The sequence below is a fragment of the Bactrocera neohumeralis genome, chromosome 4, assembly GCF_024586455.1.
Source record: "Bactrocera neohumeralis isolate Rockhampton chromosome 4, APGP_CSIRO_Bneo_wtdbg2-racon-allhic-juicebox.fasta_v2, whole genome shotgun sequence".
Taxonomy (NCBI): Eukaryota; Metazoa; Arthropoda; class Insecta; order Diptera; family Tephritidae; genus Bactrocera; species Bactrocera neohumeralis.
Window position 1 is genome coordinate 31,398,382 of NC_065921.1, and position 23,958 is coordinate 31,422,339.

Below are 23,958 nucleotides of genomic sequence, written 5' to 3' on the forward strand. Positions count from 1 at the left end.
TAAATTTAGAAACAATGTTTTTATCGGTTAATATTTAATAAACAAATTTCATAAATTCAAAACATTTTAAGCCTAAAATATGTCGTTTATAATCCACCACCCGAACGATCAACGCTAATTTTTTGCTTCAGCTGAGCAGCTTCGTGCTTTTGCTCTTCCAATTCAGCCATTCTAGCAAAACGTGAATATGCAACATCTCCAGTTTTTATGGCTGACATCATCTGCAAAGATATTTTAGCAGTTATAAAGTGTGTACATATGTGTATGTATACATATGTATATGTATATGATTTTTACCTGTAAATATTCATCAAGTTCAACTTGTCCATTCATATTAGTATCAATCTCTCTCAGTATCTCATGAAGTTGTTCGCCTGAAACATCAGCATCTCCGAAACTCTGCAAATTAAATAAAAATAATAAACGATTTAAATTTACTTTATTTTACACAAACTCGCTATTCAAATAAAGTGCGTTGACTTAAAATTTAGACCAGTGATAAAAACAAATTTACACATTTGCCGATAATACATTGGACGAAACCAAAAAAACAAAAAAGCAAAAGAGCAAAATTCGCTAGCACCGAAGGCCATCATAAGAGATGCTCAACTCTCCTGTCACTGGAAATGTGAGAACCGCTCCCCTGCCGAACTTTGACAATTGACTAGATTGGGTAGGTTTTGGTTTTGCAATTGGAATGACTGGAACGGCCAGATTGAAATTATACCGAAAATATATGTGAACGGAGGGATTGGTGCTGCCGTTCAAGATCGCAAATAAAAAATGTAAAACAATGAAAATCAAAGAAAATGCGAAATTTAAATATATTTCATGAAACGTTTTGCAATTTGATGCGTAGTAGAATTATTTTACAGTTAGAAATGATTAAAAACATTTATTAATTGAGAACTAACAGCCTTAATTCACCTTATTAAGTATTGAAAGATCAAACGTCAGTTGTTTTAATATCCCATAAAATCATAAAAAAGGATTTAAGTAGTTTCGTCATATATTAAAAGTCCAATATATAATAATTTGCAATCGTAATAAATGTTGGGTGTTTTAATTTAAAATGCCCAAAAATTCTTATTTTGTTCGATCTGGCCATAATGGAAAATGTTATAAAAATCGCTTATTTTGAGGCGCTCTCACACTGGAATAAGTTGGGCATCCCATTATCTCTGCCAACAAGTGTAGAAGTCTTTTGAATTATCTTAATAAATAATCGTTTTAATATTAATGTGGTATTTTATTACCGCCACATATGTATACATATGTAAACAAACCCAAACACAACTGATTGCTCTCTCACAACGCAGGGTTGCCAGTCTCGATATACTGTAGTAACTATAAAAATAGTCTTCCATATGTTTGAAATTTTCTTAAGCTAACTCAAAATCAGAGACGAATGCTGTTATTTATAAATACATAAACTATTTTTAATAGTTTGATTTCAGTTTTGATATATTATATTATGAAAAATTATAATTGAGAAGTTAGATGTGTTCTATATAGACGTATTGAGTAATGGCAACATTGTTCAAATGAAAACAAAAGAGAACGGCTTTCGGAACGGATTTCTACGTTTCCACTACGTGCTCAACTTTTTACAAATTTCGTTCACTAGGGGCGGTAACCATTGTAGAAATATACAAGTAACGAAAGAATCATATGGTCGTCAACAGCTGAGATCCCCTGATCGAAATAGTTGATTTTTCGGAACAGAGATTTAAATAAAAGGACTTAAAAATAATAAGGAGGCTGCAGTATAGGCGCGTTACCAATATTATTTGGGTATTAGGTTCCCCCGGAGGCCTATTTTCACCCATATAATATATGCAATACTAAACAAAACTATTTGTAATAATTTGAACAAAAATAGATATATTCTTCAAATATTTTTAATAAAACAAAAACGATTTGCCAATATTTTGATACAATAAATAAAATGTTAATCAAAACTAGGTAAATTTAATCTTTATAAATTTTCGAAATACATTTGAAAATTTAACAAAAACGTACCTTAAAATAATAAATTGGATAGCATAACACGGCAACACACTCGTGCCTTTTCTAAGGCATTTGGCCGTTTTAGTAGTAGAATATTTAGGAAACCCTAACGAACTGCCTGGGCTTTTGTTCTGAGTCTTCCCTCATTCTATTGCATTCTTAATGTAATTTCTGTCATTCTATAAGCTTTCGCCTGCGTATGTATGGGTGAAAATTATAGGATTTGTTACTTGTAGGTTTATACAATGCCTAAAATACCCAACAGACTTTTTAGCACATCAGTCGCAAATTTTCCAATAGATTTGCTGAATAGTATAATTAAATTTTTAATGCAATGTCAATGTTTATACCCAGTTCTTCTCAAGTACTAAATGCTGTAAGAGAAAAACAGATAGCCAAGTTTGATGTAGATTGTGAGTCTTATTGGCTACCGCTGTCACTGCTGAATATTATTTACAAAAAAGTTGTAATTGTTTTATTTTAATAAAATAATCTACAATACGCAAGCCGCCTATCGGTTAATTTAATCTTTTACGAAACAGTGCTACTAGAGGTGTTTGTTAAAGTTTGTATGAGTTTCTTAAAGCCCAATAGACAATCCTAACTGGAACTCTTGTATAAGTAATATTGTTCATCCTTTTCTTACGCAAAGGCCTTATGAGTTGCATGGTGGGTATGAGTTAATTTCCGCGCCGATTATTTCAGTATATTGGTATTTCGGTAGTTTAGACTACGCCCTTTATCGATAATTGTAGCAGATATTTTAAACAGTATTAGCAGTCTATAAGTTTTTCTGTTGGCTGCCGCTGTCGGGCTGGTAAAAGTCAACCTTAACAGAAGAACAAAGACTTTTCTCGAAGACCATATTTCATTTGAGTAAGGAAGCGGAACATTTTTTACTCTTGCAACTTGCTAAGATCAAAGTCGGGAATACACCTTCAGTTGTTGGCAAAACTTTAATTAGAAACTCTGCGATTGAATTTAATATTCATTGTTCGACAAAATAGTAAAAGAATCACAATCCGATTGGGTATCTTATCAACTTATGTGTATTATAAGTCGCATGCTCACTTATACCATGTTCAGACCGACACTTAATCACACGATTTCGGCTGTTGAGTGGTTTATCCCACTAATCTTACAAAATTTATCAAGATTTCGCCATACAAAAATGACAGTTCAAAATCACTTCATCGGAGTGATTTGAAACTGATCCACGTTAAATCTCTCTGTGCGACTCTGATTTTGCGGCATCTACTTGGCAGCATTGGAAATCTATTACATTATCACAGCTGATTTAGACACTACAAAAAGGAAAAAATGTAAACAAACAAATTTTTATTGGAGCAATGAATCTAATTTCTGCTGAAAATCGACTTTCCAAATGAAAAAATGCGTCCATTATTTCCATTATATGGAAAATATTTAAAAGAATACGGCTTTTATTACAAAATACTATATGACAATGTTTTCTTTTGATAAATATTGAGCGATGTAAATTCTTGAATGGCAAAAACAGCTGTTTTTAATCTTTTCAACGGCAGTAAGAACACTGGGTTATGAAATGCTTAAATGTAATCTAATCTTTTAAATTTTCGGTCTGGACATGGTATTACCGAGCGATTCTGTACTGTGATACACACTTACATGTCTCTAAAATTAAGATTTTAAATTAGAGACAATTTTTGTGACTTCAGACGATTTTGCAATTCTGTAAGTGACAGTCGCAAAAATCTATTACATTTACACTTGAAGGAAAATAAATCCATATATATGTCGATAACAAATATTATATTTTCTATAACATAGTCAAAAAAAAATTTTACTAATAAAAATAAAAATATATGTTGACTTTGTTTCACAATATTAACGAAATTTATGTAAAATTGATTTAGTTTTAACTTTTTCGTGTTTGAGTTGTTAACAAAGTATAAAAACACGAAAATCCAATAATATTTCTATTCAGTATATTCAAAAAGGCGAACCAGAGTTATTTTTGGTTTTGTGGCCTGCTAACTATCAGGTCTCAAATTTGAGACAATATTTTGTAACTAATGCTAGAGACTGTTTAGTAACTAGTCACAAATTGAAGCTTTATCTCAAATAGTGACTAGAGACCGCTTACATAATCGCGCTATTAGTTTCATTAAGACATTAGGGGTATTCGCTTGCTCTTGCAAAACCCTTGCACGGTGCAAGAATTGCATATATTTCCTCTTGGTGCACCGGCACAACAACAAACACACGCAGAAAATTATTTGCAATGGCTGTAAAATAGTCAGACCAAAACCCATGTGTATTTGCGTGCAATGTCACGCAAAAATATAATTGCAACCCTGTTTTAGCTGTCATTTTACATAAAGACATATTACGTCGTTAAATTGTTGAGGAATTTAAGTTTGAAATAGATTTTATAATTTCTATTTAAATTATAAAAATTTGTTACAGTTTCTTTTGTTAAAAATTTATGCAGAAGGTGCGCCAATTCACAATAGCCATGAATAATTGTCATTCACTATAAATTGTCCGAATCAATATATACAAGATTCTGCAAGGGGTGCTCTCGTGCCCTTGTATATTTCGGTATAGTATTTTTGCAATCAGCAAGCGAATACCCCTATTGTCTAATTAAATTTAATATATATGTATGTATGTAGGTTATATGAGGAAAAGATCAAATGAAAATCATTATAAATATGTAGTATGTGGAACCTGGGGTATTTCATGGATCGATATGGCACTTTTTTTATCTTAAGGTAATATATTCTGAATCGCATTCGATGGAACGATGAGCTGTACGAGATATACGATGACATTGACATAGTTCAGCGAATTAAAAGACAGCGGCTACGCTGGCTAGGTCATGTTGTCCGGATGGATGAAAACACTCCAGCTCTGAAAGTAGTCGACGCTGTACCCGCCGGGGGAAGCAAAGGAAAAGGAAGACCTCCACTCCGTTGGAAGAACCAGGTGGAGAAGGACCTGGCTACGCTTGGAATATTCAATTGGCGCCACGTAGCGAAAAGAAGAAACGACTGGCGCGCTGTTGTTAACTCGGCTATAATCGCGTAAGTGGTGTCTACGCCAATTAAGAAGAAGAAGAATATATCCAATACTATACGTTGTAGTGGAAGTATTACCCTGATTTCATTCACTTTATGCAAGAGAAAAACCTATTAAAAAGATTATCTTGGTAAATTTCCTTACTATACATATGAACATATTGACCGATAGATGCGGTATAAAGTCAACCATAAGTTCCTACATTCAATTAAATATAAAGTTAGGTATTGCCCCGATTTCACACATTTTCAGCACAATTACATGCTGACATCACAAATACATTCTCCTCGAATTTCAATACTAGACCTCACAGAGTTACCGATAAGTTCGGTAAAAAATCAGCCATATGCAATGGGGTCCACATATTTGATGCTTGCGGCTTTGAAAAGATAAAGTCCGATTTCGACAATTTGTGGGCGTAAGGTAAAATACCTTGAGGGAAATATTTGTGCAAAGTTTGTTTTTGGATTACTTAATTGATGTTGATTATTAATATCAACATATTGTAAAGTGAAAGAATCAGATGGAATTTAAAAGCTTGGTATATGGGAAATAAACGTCATTCGCCCATTTTCATAGCGTACAATACCTTCCTTACCTTATTGGCTGTATTTATTCAATGAGTTATCGCATTTTTAGTGGGTTTCAACAAGGCAGTTTGGAATATACATATGTATGCCTACTTTTAAAAAAATTTATTGCCACAAGTGATTCCCTATAGAAACATACAGTTTTGTAGCTTAATTTAGTGCTTAGTTATGACACTTTATGGGTTTCGTTTAATGGCGTTTTGTGGGCGGGTCCGATATCCGATTACGCCCATCTGCAATACTGATCTCGCTTGTTGAACCTTATTCATGCAAATTCCAATTTATCATATAGGTAATTATGAACAAATATGGATGATTTAAAAGTATTCGATTCAGTACCAGCCGGTAAAAGCAGAGGAAGAGGAGACCTCCACTCCGTTGGAGAGATCAGCACTTGTTAACTCGGCTATAACCACGTATGTGGTATCTACGCCAGTAAGAAAAAAGATGAGACGCGGAAAATGTTTCAGCTGTTGCCTAATTTCAGTTTGGTAACTTAATTAATGGCTTAGTTGTGCAGCAGCAATACTAACCTCTTCAATTAAATCAGCGCAACTTGTAAACCTGATTATTTTGATATGTATAACTCTGTATTTATCTCGACTACTTTAAAGTATTACTAGAAAGCGCTGGGTCAACAAAACTTGTATACTATGTGCAAAATGTTGTGAAAGTATAAATAAAGATGATAATGATCGGCGTAATGATAATACATTTATTGTAAAAATTACTTAACATGATCTCTTCTTACCTTAAGAGCCCGGCGAATATCATTGATTGAAACGTAGCCTTTCTTATCCTTATCAATGAGTTGGAAGCGTTTAACATACGTTTGAATTTCGTCTTTGGACAGTTTTATTGGTATTCTTTCCTTTGATGTTCTATTTACCATTTGTCCCATTTCATGAGCTAAAAACTCATTAGCCAGCTTTAATTGTTTCTGAAATCGGAAAAAGTAACCAGTTATTTAACAGATAGCTGTTATTTAAAATTATTTGCATTTACCTCCTTTTCGTCTTTCGACCAGTGAAGTTCTTCCCCCATTATATCAACAATGACAGGTAGTGCTTCTGAAGCTGCCTGTACGTTTAAAAACGCTAAACGTAGTCGTCGTGCAATCATATCTACTGCTGTGCAAGCATATTCGCGAACTCCATAGCGTATTTCTGCGTCAATATATGGGAATTCTGGATGAATACGATTGCCAATGATTGGCCAACGTTTTCCAGTTAATGATGCCATTTTCGAAACAGCAAATGCTCTGTCACCATAAGACTTCGCTAAATGTTGGGCTACTTCACATTCCAAACCAAAATCTTGTACCAAACGAATATACATAGTTGGTGTCCAGCCCTGTCCGCCTTCGATTTTCAAGTATGATGTTACGGCTTCTGATCGTTCAGGCTTTAAATTACAAGCTAAAAATTTCGTAAATTAGACATTATATTATCGACTTTGCTTTTTTCCAACCTTTAATTGCCGCATCAATGGTATGCTCTGCCATAGCCCTGTATGTAGTCCATTTACCCCCTGCGATTGTAACTAAATTCGATGGACTCACATGAACAATATGATTTCTAGCCAACGATTGCGTATCTTCTTTGTTTGGGTCCGAGACAAGTGGTCGAATACCACTCCAAGCCGACAGAACGTCACCACGACGAACCTCAACATCCGTATTTAAATAATTTTTTATTTCATTCAAGATAAATTGAATTTCGTCTTCTGTTGGGCTTGGATTGTGCGTTATGTCACAAGGTAAGTCTGTAGTACCAGCGATGGTTTGTCTTTGCCATGGTAGGAAAAAAATTACACGCCCATCCGAAGTGGAAGGATCTAAAAGTCCCATTTGATCAGGGCTGTAATAACCAGGAAGCACAATATGTACACCTGAACTTGGACAGCAAATAGTTTTCACATTCGGATCGTCCATTTTCCGTATGAAATCAGTGAATGGTCCCGTTGCGTTAATAATGCACTTAGCCTTAACTGTAAATTCTTTTCCAGATATGTGATCTTTGACCTTTGCACCACATAGCACTTTTTTGCCATTTTCATCCTTCTTTAGAAGTTCCTTAACTTCAACATGATTGCAAACGGTTGCCCCATGTCGTGCGGCAGTTAAAGCTACAGCTAAGCACATTCTTGCATCATCTTGTTGACCTATAAGTATACATCAAATATTAAGGAGTTCATCCCGTTTTCTGGTTTCAAAAAATTAAAAAATCGATTTTTTTTTGCACAAATCCAATCTACAGCATTCATAGAATGTTCTGGCGATAAAGTAAAGTTCTCACAGCATTCAAAAAAATTAATTTTCAAACTTTGATCCTAGTTCCGTCTATAACCACCTCCTACAAAATTATATGCAATTTTTTTATTTTAACTTAGTCTGTCCAGTCTGTCGTAATCATAGACATCGTTTGTCTATCTTTTTTTGTTTTAATAGGTGTCATTGAAGCAAATCTTGTATTTAGCAAAATATTTTAGCCAAAAAATTCAAAATTACAACTTAAAAAGATATATGTAGTAAAAGTTGGAAATTCTGTATTTTTTTCATTTCAGTATCAAAAAATACGAAACAATTTAAAAAAGCGGCCGTCACACGGTAAGACGCCCTTAATCGAATGTTTAAAACACTAGCCAACATTATGGTGAATTAAAATTATAGTTTTTTTCAATATTACTTCTTTATTTTTGATTTTGTTTCACTTTTCTTCGTTTCGGCCAGTAGTGTTAAGTATTATGAAAATGTGTCACCGCAAAAACCGTAGAACTGTTTACAATGCGAACGGCTTACGGAGTACGGATCGCCCTTTGTAACGCAAATCACTTTCGCAACGTCTTACAGAATAATTCCCAAGGACTTATCGAAAAGCTTTTAGAAAAACTGATAAAAAAAGCAATATCGATCGTAGTTTCGATTCTTAGTTTGTAAAGAAAAATCGTGGGGGAAATCACAGACCGCATGGATCGCTTCGATGACGACAATTACATGTTAATGTACTTCTAAGTCATCGCAAGTTAGTTTTAAATAAACCATGCCCAGGTGGCTCAAACCGGCATATACAGAGGTTAACGTAATAAAATGTCATGATCCGACTATTGAATGTGGGCGAGACAGCTGGTACTGAAGAAATCTTTGGTATGGTGCAAGGAATATTGGATATTAGAAAGAAAAAATTTAGAGTTCGTAGATGGGCGTAATCGGACCACTGCCACGCCCGCAGAATTTAGATATAAAGTTATAATTTTGCACAGGGTATCACAAAACCAAGGGGCACTTTGAGAAATTATTTTTTTGAAAAAGTAGACGTGGCCCGCCCTCTAACAAGTTTAATGTACATATGTATGTATCGCCCAAACCATTGGAGCTAGAACAACCAAATTTGCTGAGTACAAATCTTTTAAGAACTTCTATCGACAATGTGAAAATGGATCAAATCGGATGGATAACACCGCTCACTGTCCATATAACGGTACTGTTAAAAACTATTAAAAGCGCGATAAATCAGTAAATAAATACGCTGGAGACATTAAATTTTACCACTCAGATGATAAAAGAGAGCTTGATGGGAGCTGGTGTAAAAATTGGATGATGGGCGTTGCAATGACCACTTTTTGGTGAAAGCCCATAACTCGGGACCCGACTAACCGATTTTGGCAAAATTTGATACATAGCATTATTCTTACATTCTTATGTCACGTTGTGAAAATGGACGAAATCAGACAACAACCACACCTACTTCCCGATAGCACAATTTTAAATTCAACTTGATTCGTTAAGTTTCAAGTACACAAATCAAGGAGCAATTAATATAGGGGGATAAAACTTTGCAAGAGCAATGTCTTTGATATATGCCACCTTATGACCAAAAATTGTTTAAATACAATAAAAACTGTTCAATCCCCTAGGTACCGTTTAACGTTTTGCACCATAAAGTATTTCCCTGGCTTTGATTCTTGTAAGTTGTAGGGGAATAAAATGTTCGGTTGCACCCTTTCTTTTTTTGTTTTTACTATTTACGTTTTTTTATTTAAGTTATGAAATAATAGGTTGTCAAAAAGTCTTGCGGTATTTTCGCTAGTTGGCGCTGAAAGCGCGTAGTTCTAGTTTTATTCGTCGCATCGGGTCATGCTATACCTTTTTGGAAAGCTCATTTCACGTGCTAACACGTGTTTGATTGATTGTCGTTTCTTTTAAGTCGTTCGTGAGTTATAGCGTCGCAAACATGGAGCAAAATAAAGAGAAAATACGGCATATTTTACAGTACTACTACGATAAAGGCAAAAATGCATCTCAAGCCGCCAATAAAATTTGTGCAGTTTATGGACGCGATACAGTTTTCATTTCCACCGCACAACGATGGTTTCAACGTTTTCGTTCTGGTGTAGAGGTGGTCGAAGATGCGCCACGCTCCGGAAGGCCTGTCGTCGAAAATTGCGATAAAATCGCTGAATTGGTCGAAAGAGACCGGCATAGTAGCAGCCGTAGCATCGGTCAAGAGCTGGGCATGAGTCATCAAAAATTCATTTCAATTTCAATAAAAAAAAAATTCAATGAAAATACCGCAAGACTTTTTTGACAACCCATTATTTTTACATACCACAATATCCGAATTTTCTAAACAATCCTAACCCATATTCATACATACATACATATGTATGTAGTTATATAAAATGTTAAAATATTTCGAAATTACCTTAAAATAGGTTTACCGGCATTTCTAAATTATTTTGAAATCCGTATATTTGCTTTCAAATGTTGTACTTTGTATTCAACTTCGTCAATTCGTATATATTTTCAAGCGATAAGACATATTTGGGGTACTCACAACGTGTCATAAAGCATCGTAAAATCATAAAATCATAAATTTCTAGTTTAAAAAATTTGTTGTTGGATTGCATAGTAAAATTCGTTTACGCAAAGACAACTCTGAACACTATGTTTTCGGATCGTTACAACTTATAACTTTATGAGACTATGTGAAACCCCTAATTATTTTGTACATACCATCGTAATACACAATAGCGCCACATAGTTTATCTTTCTTAAGCATAGGGAACAGTTCTAGTGCATCTTTTTTTGAAAGATAGTATGAACTTTTGACATTTCTATCACCAGCCACAAGATCATAACACTTGATGCCAACCCAATAGTAAGGCACCTGCCACCATCTGCAATAAAATTATTTGTATTAATAGTAGGTAAGTTATTTTATATTTTAGAAATAAATATTTACAAATCTATTATGGCTTAAGATGAGTAACAATATACACTGCAGTAAACTTTGTCTATTAAACGAAATGGTAAATAAATGGTACTTATGTATGGACTGCATAAAATGAGTCAGATACATTGCATTTTACATCCAGGATGACCCAAGAAGGCGATATAGGAGCCGGTATCGAAATTGGACGATGCCATGCCGGCACTGCCCACTTGTAGGTAAAATCACATATCTTAAGATCTGCTCTACCGATTTCAACGAAATTATGTTACCATTTCCTTGTTACGGTGAGAAAATGGCCGAAATTGGACGGCAAACACGTCTATTTTCCATGCAACACAACTTTAAGTTCCATCTAAATTTTCACTTTCAAGTATAAAAATCAAGCAATATTTAATATATCGATATAAAAATTTGCTCGAATATTGGCTTTAAGGTACGCCGCCTAGAAAAAATTGTCAAAATCAGGTCATAAATATTCAAGTCCCCAGACCAGACCAGAATCGTGGACCCTGAAGCCTATGGCTGACTATTTACGGGAATTATTGGCCTATGTTTGATATATATTATGGAAATTAAGAGATACTCTTGATAAAAATAAGGCTGTAGCTCTACGATGGGTAGAATCGGAATGGAATTTCCCTTTTCCCCATATACCTAACAGAAAGATTTTCGAACTTCCCACCCATATATCGGCCAATATGTGAATCTTCTTAATTGAATTGCGTGAGAGTATTTCTATCCTAATGGTGCATATCTGTGCCCAAAATAAATAAAATCGGTTGAAAACTTGCATAGTTTAAACCTCACATCTTTAGCTTAATGAATTCCGATTCTCTGGTAGCCTCTTCGGTTAAGTTTATGTCACATATATTTCAATTGAGAAAATTAAGTTAGCAAAATAATTGACCTAACATGTAATATAATCTTATAAATTACTAAATTCGTATTTCATTCACGATTTTTTTCGAATATCCTGTTGCTACATACTTTTGTTCACCTAACGGTTGTAGGTATCCCCTAAAACTAAGAGAGTTAGATAGAGGGTTATATCTTTATATATAAAAACTACGTGTTACGTTGTTTGTCCGCAATGGACTCCTAAGCTACTGAACCGATTTTAATAAAATTTAGCACACTGTGCCCAGTTCGAACCAACTTAGAAGATAGTATAGTAAAAACCAATCATAAATAAAAAACACTGTGAAAGCTCTGTTAAATGGACGCTCTATTAAGCGGATAACTTTCACTTTTATTCGTAAATAAAATTTTCACTGTATTGAATAGTTTATTATATGAATAATGGTATGAAATGTTTACCATAGCAACGCGTGGCTGGATCCACTAGTATACATACATATATAAATGATCAGGATGACAAGAAATGATGAAACCCGGATACTGTCTGTCTGTCCGTCCGTCCGTCCATCCATGCAAGATGTAAATTGAGTAAAAATTGAGATATCTTTATGTACAAAAAAAATTACGAGTTCATAGATGGGTGTAATGGAACCACTGCCACGCCCACAAAACGCTATTAACCGAAACCCATAACTTAGTACTTAATTAAGATATATAACTGTAATTTCGCACAGGGGTTTGCAGTAGCAAGGGGCACCTGTGGGCAAAAATTATGAAAGAGCGGGCGTGGCCCCGCCCACTAACAACTTTAATATACTTATATAAATAAGTCGTATATATTATATTGACCATATGTGTTTATGTTCGCTTTCGTGAATTCAAATCATATTATCACTTATCAGTAATAACATGTGGGCGCTACTCTTATGTACATACATACATACATACAAATGGCATTGGTCCATAAATAATGCACACAAAAACTTCCATACACATGCGTATACACCACCAAATGTCCAGAGGTGTGTAAAAACATCAAAAAATGACAGTCATGCAACTCAATCTAAACCACTGTGAGGCTGCACAAGAGCTTCTTAAGCAGACGGTTTACGAGGAAAAGGTCGATGTAGCTATACTTAGTGAACAGTACAAAAATATAAGCGGCGCGACATGGATCTCTGACAACACAAACAAAGCTGCCATATGGGCATGTGGAATGAAAATGTTTCAGGACAAACCGCTATTAGGGAAATCTTTTTACACACGAGCGAAAATCTGTGGGATTCTAAAGCTGCTACATACCGCCAAGCATATCGCAGATTGATTTTGAGAAAATCCTGGACGAACTGGTCAGAGAAATTCTGTGTACTACGAGAAACGTGATAGCAGGCGATTTTAATGCATGGGCGATGGAGTGGGGTAGCATCTGCACAAATAGGCGTGGAGATGCTCTACTAAAGGCATTCTCGTCGTTAGACATGGTGTTACTAAATACCGGAAATCAGAATACGTTCGAAAAAAACGGGGTCGGGGATCGGTTATTGACATTTCTTTCACTAGCAGTTCTCTGGCACAGACAACCAGGTGGCAGGTGTGTGACATAGTATATACACACATTGACCATAATGCTATTATGTTCGAAATCGAACACTCGGTGCACAATCGAAGGAATATGTCCACTAAGAAAGTACGGAGAAAAAGATGGAAGATGGAAACCATGGACGTTGAACTCTTCAAACTCATGTTAGATGGTCATATAACATTTGAGGAAGACATAAATCGACAGGCGGAGACCCTAGTGCGGCACGTCATTCAAGCATGCGACGCTTCTATGAGCAGGAAGAAAAATGGCCCCCATAGAAAGCCTGTTCACTGGTGGAATGAGCAGATCGACACATTAAGGAAGGAATGCCACAAAGCGAGGAGGAGGTGTCAAAGGAGTCGCGGACATGCAGAGAGTACGCAATTACGCGAATGCTTTAAGAGAAAACGTAGCGATCTCAAAAAAGCTATTAAAAAAGTAAATCCTACTGCTTTAAAGAACTCTGCGGAAAAATCGACGAAAACCCATGGGGTGATGCTTACAAGCTGATTATGAGAAAATCATAGGTGGCAAATGACAAGCACCGACGTGCCGAGCGCTATTGAAAACCGTTGTGGAAACTCTATTCCCCACACAGCCTCTGGAGAATCGAACGGCGCGAATCTGCTGATACGGAATGGACAATAGTCACTGATGTGGAGTTAGAAACGGCAGAGAGATTTGGCAATGCCAAAGCACCAGGTGTGGATGGTATCCCAAATAAGGCTTTAAAGATTGCTATTAAGCACAATGCGAAACACTTTGCTGAATTGTTTACGCGGTGCTTACAAAAAGGAGTCTTCCCGAAAATCTGGAAAAAGCAAAGACTGGTCTTGTTGCAGAAGCCAAATAAACCAGCAGGAGAGCCCAATTCATATCGACCGCTCTATATGCTGGATACGACCGGCAAGATACTCGAGCGGATAATCTGTGCACGATTAGAGCTGCATCTAGAAAAGGAAGGAGAAAAAGGTCTGTCTGACAACCAATATGGATTCCGCAAACAGAGATCCACCACTGGTGCGATTAAAAAGCTTACTGTCATAGCTAACAAGGCAATAGAGGGTAAAAGATGGCTGTATGGTACTAAGGAATACTGCGCAGTAGTCACGTTTGACGTTAAAAACGCGTTCAGCTCGGCATACTGGCCGTATATTATAAGTGCACTAGAACGTAACAAAACCCCGGCTTACTTGGTTAGGATCATATCCAGCTACTTGTCTGACCGGTTGTTACTGTACGATACAGATGACGGACAAAAAACATATAGGGTAACGGCCGGAGTTCCACAAGGTTCCGTGCTTGGCCCATTGTTGTGGAACGTTTTGTACGACGGGGTGCTGCGTCTCCCACTCCCAAAGCAGGTACAGATAATCGATTACGCGGATGACAGTAGTAGCAAAAGAACTGGGACAACTTGAGTACCTCTGCAATCAAGCGGCGTTAACGATCAAAGAGTGGCTCGCGGCAACAAAACTTCAACTCGCTGGGCAAAAAACTGAAGCTGTCCTGATCACAAGCAGGAAAAAGCTCGAAGACATAAAATTAAATATTGACGGCCACAGTATAATGACCCAGAAGGCACTAAAGTACCTAGGAGTGCTTATTGACAATAGACTTAGCTACAAGACGCACATCGAAAAGGTATGTGAGAAAGCAGCACGTGTAACGGCCGCCCTATCAAGAATAATGGCCAACATTGGTGGACCAAGCCAAAATAGGCGAGCGCTATTGGCAAAGGTGAGCCAATCAATTCTGATGTACGCGGCGCCCTTATGGGGACCAGTTTTAGCAGGCATCATGCCACCATAGATAATGGCCATGGAACTCAAAAGAGTATAAGACAGGTCTACAAGACTGGGTAGGCGACTAACAGCTGGAGAGCGGAAGGAAGAGGGGCAAACAAGCCTCAATGAGTGGCAAGGACGGTGGGATGCAGCTACGACGGCCAGATGGACCCACACGCTAATTAGAAATGTACAAGCATGGGTAGAAAGGAAACACGGAGAAACAGATTTTTACCTGACGCAGTTTTTGATGGGACACGGATGTTTTAGAGAGTATCTCTATAAATATGGACACGATGACGGGACGAATTGTTCCTTCTGCGACAGCAGCGGAGAAAACGCGCTACACATCTTCTTTTTCTGCCGACGGTATGAAAAGGAGAGAGCCGATCTACAGAAACTGACAACGGAACAAGTGACACCGGATAATATAGTGCGACTGAGTCAAAACAAGTGTGGGATAGTGTGAGAGCGTGGTGTGCTATAGTTCTGAAAGAACTAAGAATGAAAGAGTGGCAACGTAGCGAAATCAGAAGGATGAATGAGGAGTAGGTCTGAATGACGTGACTAACGAGCCGAATGGCTAAGCTTGGCCCCACGATGTAATGCTTAACGGCAGTTCCGTGGGGCAAATAAACAAGCGACGACAATGGAGTTAAGGGTTTTCAGGCGTATTGTTTGCATTAGCGGCCAAAAATCGTGCATTCCGTGAAAAATGAATCTTTGGAAAAAATTCCCTCTAAAAAAAAAAAATTGGACACACATGTGTGGCTTAGACCGATGTAAAAAATCAAACATTTTCGCGAACATGGATCAGTATGCGCAAAACTAATACGGCTGCGTAAACTGACGTTGAGCAACACGAAAAGCTCCGTCAGAATCGGGAAGGACCTCTCCGAGCTGTTCGATACCAAAGGAGGTTTCCGACAAGGCGACTCCCTATCGTGCGACTTCTTCAACCTGCTTCTGGAGAAAATAATTCGAGCTGCAGAACTAAATAGAGAAGGTACCATCTTCTATAAGAGTGTACAGCTGCTGGCGTATGCCGATGATATTGACATCATCGGCCTCAACACCCGCGCCGTTAGTTCTGCTTTCTCCAGACTGGACAAGGAAGCAGATGAGTCTGGCAGTGAACGAGGGCAAGACGAAATATCTCCTGCCATCAAACAAACAGTCGTCGCACTCGCGACTTGGCTCTCATGTCACTGTTAACAGTCATAACTTTGAAGTCGTAGATAATTTCGTCTATCTTGGAACGCAGGATAACTCTTGCCAACAGGTGCTACTTCGGACTGAGTAGGCAATTGAGAAGTAAAGTCCTCTCTCGACGAACAAACACCAAACTCTATAAGTCACTCATAATTCCCGTCCTGCTATATGGTGCAGAGGCTTGGACGATGACAACACCTGATGAGTCGACGTTTCGAGTTTTCGAGAAAGTTCTGCAAAAGATTTATGGTCCTTTGCGCATTGGCCACGGCGAATATCGCATTCGATGGAACGAAGAGCTGTACGAGATATATGACGACATTGACATATAGTTCAGCGAATTAGAAGACAGCGGCTACGCTGGCAAGGTCATGTTGTCCGAATGGATGAAAACACGCCAGCTCTGAAAGTATTCGACGCAGTACCCGCCGGGGGAAGCAGAGGAAGAGGAAGACCTCCACGCCGTTGGAAGGACCAGGTGGAGAAGGACCTGGCTACGCTTGGAATATCCAATTGGCGCCACGTAGCGAAAAGAAGAAACGATTGGCGCGCTGTTGTTAACTCGGCTATAATCGCGTAAGCGGTGTCTACGCCAAAAAGAAGAAGGATTTACTATAAATTTTGACGTCGGCGATTTGGCTGCCATATTTATTTCTGATGCTATTTGAGACGATTGTTGTTTTTGTAGAACAACATTTGTAATTTTTGCGAGTGACATAATATGTATATTTACGTGTGTATACAGATATGTTTATATGTAGGTTTGTGTATACATTATTTGTGTGGCAATGTTATACGCACATATGTATGTATGTTTGTATATTGCTGTAAATGATAATATCTTGATTTGAAATTGATTTGTACTTACATACATATCTGCAGGATAGATGCGTATGAAAGTTTTACATAATAAAAGGTGTGATTTACATACATATATTATTGTTGTAATATATTAAGTTTTTTTGGATCTTCCATATAGATTTTAAGTAGTTTTAAGAAGTTTATGCAAATAAAATAATTTAAGAATATATTGATTAGTCTCATTGGAGAACAATCAATCCTGCCACTATTAATGTATTTAAAAAATTTGCTGATTGTCAATTGATAGATTGCAAATAAATATATATTAAAAAAAAAAAAGATTGTACGCATATATTCGAATGATTCCTACAAACATGAATTTTGAACAAATGCTTATGATTTGAAATATAATTTTTGTATTTATGAGTTGTATTAAATTTTAACATAAAGAGATAAAAAGTATCCTATGTCCTTACCCTGGTTCTAAGTTACCTCCCTACCAAGCCTTTCAGCCAAATCGGTTCAGCCGTTCTTGAGTTATAAATAGTGTAACTAACACAACCTTTATATATATATGTATGTATGTATATATGTACATTAAATTAATATTATATAACTCCACTTCTATCTCGATTTATTTTAGGTTTTGCAGGGAGGTTAACAAAATTACTATACGCTGTGAATTATATTGTGAGAGTTTACAAATATTAATAATAGCGATAAAACAAAGTAGAAAAATTACCGCGGATTTTCAATTCTCAACACGGTATATGGTACAAAATATTTGGGGGTTTGTGGACAGAAAGACCATAAACCATGCAGAAAAATTCCGCCCTGAATATCAATGCAAATTTAGATCCGGAACGTCAACAGTGGACCAAATTTTTCTCTCAAACAGTCCGTGTGGAAATGCATCGAGTACAGCATTGATTTACATATAAGTATGCTATGCATTGAGCTTTTATCGTCAAGATTTATGAATTTTGTACTTATACATATGCAGCAAAGAAATAACTAAGTACTATTACTTACTGATACACAGGCAGCATTATTGGTAAAGGATGAGCAAGATGCGGAGCTGATTCTAGCATAGATGCCCGTTCCTGAAGAGCTTCTTTTACCATTCTATACTGTTCAAAGTCAAGCTAAAAATTAAAAATGAAGAAAATAATTTTAATCAGGTATTATAGCATCGTTGCTACCGTGACCATTCAAATTCTTCTATATTTAGTATTTTTAATACACGCAACAAATAAAATATTCTGTTTAATTTTGTCCTATCGCTATATATGACTATATATCAATGACATTTACCATCCCAACGGGGATTAGATTTCCGTTAAAACAACAACAACACTATATATCAATACAATCGTACAATTCTACCCTTTGGAGATGTTCGCTTTCGTGTTCGCGTTTAAAACAACAATAATTTCGGTCACAAAAATTTTAACTATTGAATTAGGAATATCTTGCTTATAATTTTTTTTTGTACATACTCATATATTTGAGTCTGGTACATAGATATATATTAGAGCTCTGACTTATCGACTAACTGGATTAACCGGAAAGGGCATTATTCGAATAATAATATGCAGTTTGCAGTATTCAGAATGTCGTAATTCGTCGACTATGTATTCGGTTAACCGCTCTCTTTCGACGTCCCCGTAAACCACTCGTTTTTGGCGGTCAAATTCTATAAATTTTTTCTACGTAAGTATATAAGTTTATAGAAAATTTGCAGTATATACGCGCCCAATTGGATTTTTACAAAGTTAAAAGAAGCAAAAATCTAATCCTGTTGGACTTCAAACAATTCTCATTTATTCAAATACTCGAAGCAGAGCAACTATTGGAATAGTCGGTCTACTGCGATTACTATTGATCCGTTAATAATCATACGAACGGTTACAAACAGGATATTCGAATCGGTTTTCCGGTTATTTGAATAATTTTAATGCCCGGTTTCTATGTACATATGTCTATGTATGTATACTTAAGTTGTGCTTAAGATAAAACAGGAAAATAGTGTTTTACAGTTCATACTTAAGTACTGAAAATGGGAGACTTAAGCAGTGCTTAAGTAACAACTGATTTTTGTTTTGAATTGTTTTGAATTTTCAGTTATTTGTCAAAAGAAGAATAATAAGAAATAAGAAATTATTTTTTGTGAAAAAATATGGAATCGTATTGGGATTTCCACCACTTCCAATAGGTGCTCCAACTCGCTAGCGGTGAAATTCGGGGTTCTTTTGTTGTTTTCATCCATTTTCGATATAACTTTCCTCGCAAATTTATGTATGTATTGTCTGTTATAAGTTAAATATGTATTTCAAACATATTTTTATGGAAGTCATTTGTAAAATATATGTTGCCCATAACGTTACCATATATCATAACGAAATTTTATAGAAATTAAGCATTGACTGTGAAACCGGGCATAATAGTGGTACTATGTATCGATATATATGTATGTAAGTAGATACGGAATCTTTTAAATGCATATGTATGCATTCACATACATGATTTTAGAAAACAATTTATTTTATCAACTATAGAATAAATAAATATATGATATGTAATTTTATACGTTCTTACCCCAAGTATAGCCTTCTGTAAGTAACGAACTCCGCCATGAATAAGCTTTGTAGAACGAGAAGATGTTCCGCTTGCGAAATCGTCCGCTTCAACAAGAGCCGTTTTTAAACCTCTAGTAACTGCATCCAAAGCGCAGCCAGCCCCTGTTGCTCCTCCACCTATTATTAAGACATCGTATTCCTCGCCACTCTGAAGACTTTTCATTTGATCTGGTCGTGGTGGTAAAGTACGCTTTCTCTTTGGTGGTCGTACAATTTCATTATGAACCTTAAAAGAAAAAAAAATATCAGAAGCTTGAAGTAATATTAACTTTTTAATTAACGTTTCTTACCACATAAGCAGAAGTGTTTCTATCTGTGCAAACCCAAGTGGCAGCAATTGAACCGATGCATGCGCTCAAGGCAGTCACTCCGAATTTATAAAAGCGTGATGTCATGTTTTCCGATGGTTCTGAAGATTGAAAAATACTAGAACTATGAATTAACTACGGTTAAGAAAATTAATGTTATAACTAAAGGATTTTATTATACATTGTACATTTACTAACAAAGCTACAGACAAAGTAAACTAAGCGTAATTTATTTTGTGTGTTCATTTTGCCCCCCATACATACATACATACATATGTATGTAGTTTTCTCAAGCAATACTGATCATGCGCATCTCAAAACCAGCGACACACAATACATATGCTTGAATTTAATATTTTGTTTCTAAAGTTTACAGATAGATGTCCCTATTGGAACAGAATTAAGGGTTTCATCTCTTATTTGAATAATATACAAATATAAAGCTTTACATAAACATTGTACTTAATGTCTTTGTGTTAAACGAATTTAGAGTATTTGAACTACATGTTACTTTTATATATTATTATGTTAAATACAATTTATCAACTTGCACGCACACTTTTACCTACAATAAAAAATGTGGTTGCATAAGATTACTCACTAAAATGCTTCATAACAGAATCTTCATACATACATATATTAACTCATATTTTAGTATTTATTCAAAATCAAACTTCAATATATATATTAAAATTCCTTTTAATTTTGTTAAAATTATTAATTTTCAACATATTCAAGGTTAGAATACTCCACTAATTTGAAAGTACTATTAAAAACTTTTCTGAATTTATGTTGTTAATTTTTTTTTAATTAAAAAAAAATTACGAAAATGCTTGGCTATCTGAAACTTAAAATCTTTTATGGAAAATTTCATGTCAATTAAGTTGTGTTTAATCAGTGGATGACGTTTTTATGTGTACTTATATACATACATACATACATATATGTACATATGTATAGTACCACAACTATATACCATACATAAATTTAAATTTGAGTTTACAAACATATTATAATAAAGAATCAGTACACATTTTTTTTGTTTTGTTTTTTTTTTTTTTATTTTGGAGAAGAAATTTTTAATTTAAATAGAACCTTAAACCATTTAATTGCTTGTAAAAATCTCATAACGGGACAAAAAGTGGTTCGTCTTTATCATCGTGCATACATCTTTAATCTGAAACTATCAAGCTCGTGTACACCTGCTTTTTAAGATATTATTTCATACCACGATTCATTTTTTCGTTTTGTGTTTTTATAGAACATTTATTTATATTACTAGATAAAAATTACATAACGATTTTTATTTAACTTATTTTACTTGAATTAAAATTTAAAATAAGAAAAAATTTATAAATTTCTATTAAACGAAACGGTAAATTTCCATCGTCAAGTGAGCGGACCTACCACAATTTTATTGTTCTATGATACATGCATTTGCCGGCGCGAACTCATGCATGTGTATAAATATACATACCTACATATGCATATGTGTAATACCGAGTCAACAGAGCTTTCTATTGAATTTAAGTTCATATAATTTCAGGTCAAGCACAACAAATACCGGGAAGATTTTGTCTCTCTTATGTGTGATTGTATATATGTACATACATATGCATATACTTTTACAGTGTAAAATTTACATGTAGAATGCAAGTCATTGTATTCATATGCCTTGCTCTTTAAAGTTTTGGCAACTTTTGATATGTTTAGATAATATAACATCCCAGTAGAGATGAAGAAATGATAGCCCAAATGAAAAGGGCCTAGGTATGCATACTCGTTATACTCGTATGGAGTAAATTAATACTCTAGATCTTATCATATGTTTTCAAGTTTACATGTTTATATACATACGTATTTTCCAGATGATATGTAACCACTTTTTGTTTAAATTTAATCAAAATAATTGACTTTTGAATGACTTAATATATTATTGTTATTTCACGCATTAAACATACAATGACCATGTGATACAAGTTTTAAGTACACCACTAAATTTCCAAATATACAAACCACTCTATGCAATAATATATTTTGACTGACAAAAACTTTTTTAATTCATTCCTTTGTATAAGAGCCATTTTTTGGCGCGAGATTAATTTATTTTAATAACTAAACATTCGTAAACCAAAACCACTCTTGTAGAGTAAAGCTTAGTAAGAAATTCTCATCGCTTAATATGTATGTATTTATGACATATCATTTGTATTTCTCTGAGAGTATTGTGCATTAAATAGAAGTACTCAGAACTCACAGCAATCGCTTCACGCATTTAATAAATGTCCATTTCTCACCGCCATACATATGTATGTACATATGTCAGCGTATAGATATTCTCACACGTTATACTTATGATATAAATCTATGTGTATAAATGTATATATGGCGGTAGCATATGTATTTATATGTATATATTTTTACGTACATTTTGTTCACATGGAACTGTCATGACAGTTCTTAACGGCTTTTTTTGACCTCTAATATGAGATATCTAACATACTTAAGTAAGTACGTGCAAAGCGAAAAATATTGCACAATTTATCGCAAATCGCCAACCTCACATTATTACATAAAATCGCGAATTACATTTTGGTAGAATTTTGATAGCAACCATTACATCAGAGCAATACACCTACTGTCAAATATTTTACAAAAATTATATCCGTTGTAAACACTCACTTTTTAACTATTTTTGTGTAAATTTATGTATGTTTGTGTATAACTCACTATAAGGCTTACATTTATCTTAAAGTAAGTACTATTTGCCTTTATAAGAAGGAAACACAAGTTTGAAGAATGCAAGTTGCAATTTGTGCACCTTCTCACTCACCAGAGGTTGTGCAACTAAAATTTACAGAAAATAAATTACCAACAGTTGCTAATATACTTAGCTGTTGCTAGATTAGAGCAAAAGGTTGATATCGAAGGGTTTCATTTGATTACAGAAGAGAGCTAATGAAATAACATTTAACATTATTAACGAAGACCCATTAAAAACTTTAAATTCCTTTCATACACATTTATAAAAGCTTTTAGATACATATGTTAAAGAACATTTATTAAAAGCTTTGTAATTAACCATTGATCGAGCTACTTTGCTTACTTTTGAGGATGACTGTAATATGGTTGTACAAAAAGGTGTTTCGTTTATAAAATTATTGTAAATGTTTTATCAGCAAATACGGTAAATGTTTTTGTTTTTTGTGTTTTAAAAGTCTCCGCAGTTTATTATAAGCTCAGGTAACTATTTTAAAAATTATTTTTCTCAGAGCATAACAATTATTTCAATATTTTTGGTAAAAAATATACATGATTACATATAAAATTTAGTATATTCGTTTTTTAATTCGCGCGAGCTCGAAACTGTGTGGTTGTTTTTCTTTAGTCATGTCTAACTTATGGTATTGTGCTATTGGGAGCCGTTTGGAGAGAACAATTTAAGTGTCTCAGTTGCTGCAAGTCTTTCAGAAAAAATTTTTTACAAGTGAATCTGTGCAAGATGAACTTTCCATATTGGTTTCACAGAAACTTTTAACGAAGATTATTACAGAACAGTGCATAAATTAATTGATCTATAAGCAGCTCTATAAAAAAAAATTGTTGCCCGGGATTTATTAACAAATTTTGATGTTTTCAAGAGTTCAGATTATGGATTTTCATTAAAGTGTTCAATATGCTCCTGTTTTTATAATTATAGGTTTTTTGTTATTTTATCTTTTTTTTTAGTTATAGAATTTTTTTTTTAGTCATTATTAGTGTTCTGCACACCTTTTTTACACTCATAGACATCCTGTGATCCCCATTCTCAGGCTCCTACGAAAGTATGCGAAAATTTATGCAGAAGGTTATAATAAAAATCATAAAATTCTTG

The 23,958-nt window shown here is 35.0% G+C and overlaps 1 protein-coding gene across 4 annotated transcripts; it reads right to left on the bottom strand.

Moving 5' to 3' along the window:
* LOC126756550 (glycerol-3-phosphate dehydrogenase, mitochondrial) lies at positions 1 to 22,949 on the bottom strand. Of its 4 annotated transcripts, none has more exons than XM_050469692.1 (10): positions 22,854 to 22,949; positions 20,067 to 20,185; positions 19,736 to 20,002; positions 18,170 to 18,282; positions 10,678 to 10,841; positions 7,134 to 7,826; positions 6,669 to 7,081; positions 6,415 to 6,603; positions 298 to 399; positions 1 to 221 (listed from the first exon to the last, which is right to left on the bottom strand). In XM_050469692.1, exons 2-10 carry the CDS (start codon positions 20,169 to 20,171, stop codon positions 87 to 89), a joined length of 2,181 nt encoding a protein of 726 aa, XP_050325649.1. In that variant the 5' UTR covers positions 20,172 to 20,185; positions 22,854 to 22,949; the 3' UTR covers positions 1 to 86. The 4 variants fall into 4 exon arrangements, with proteins under 4 accessions (XP_050325649.1, XP_050325651.1, XP_050325648.1 ...); XM_050469694.1 differs by having other exon boundaries at positions 22,827 to 22,923; XM_050469691.1 differs by having other exon boundaries at positions 22,767 to 22,911.
* Positions 22,950 to 23,958: the final 1,009 nt, after the last annotated feature.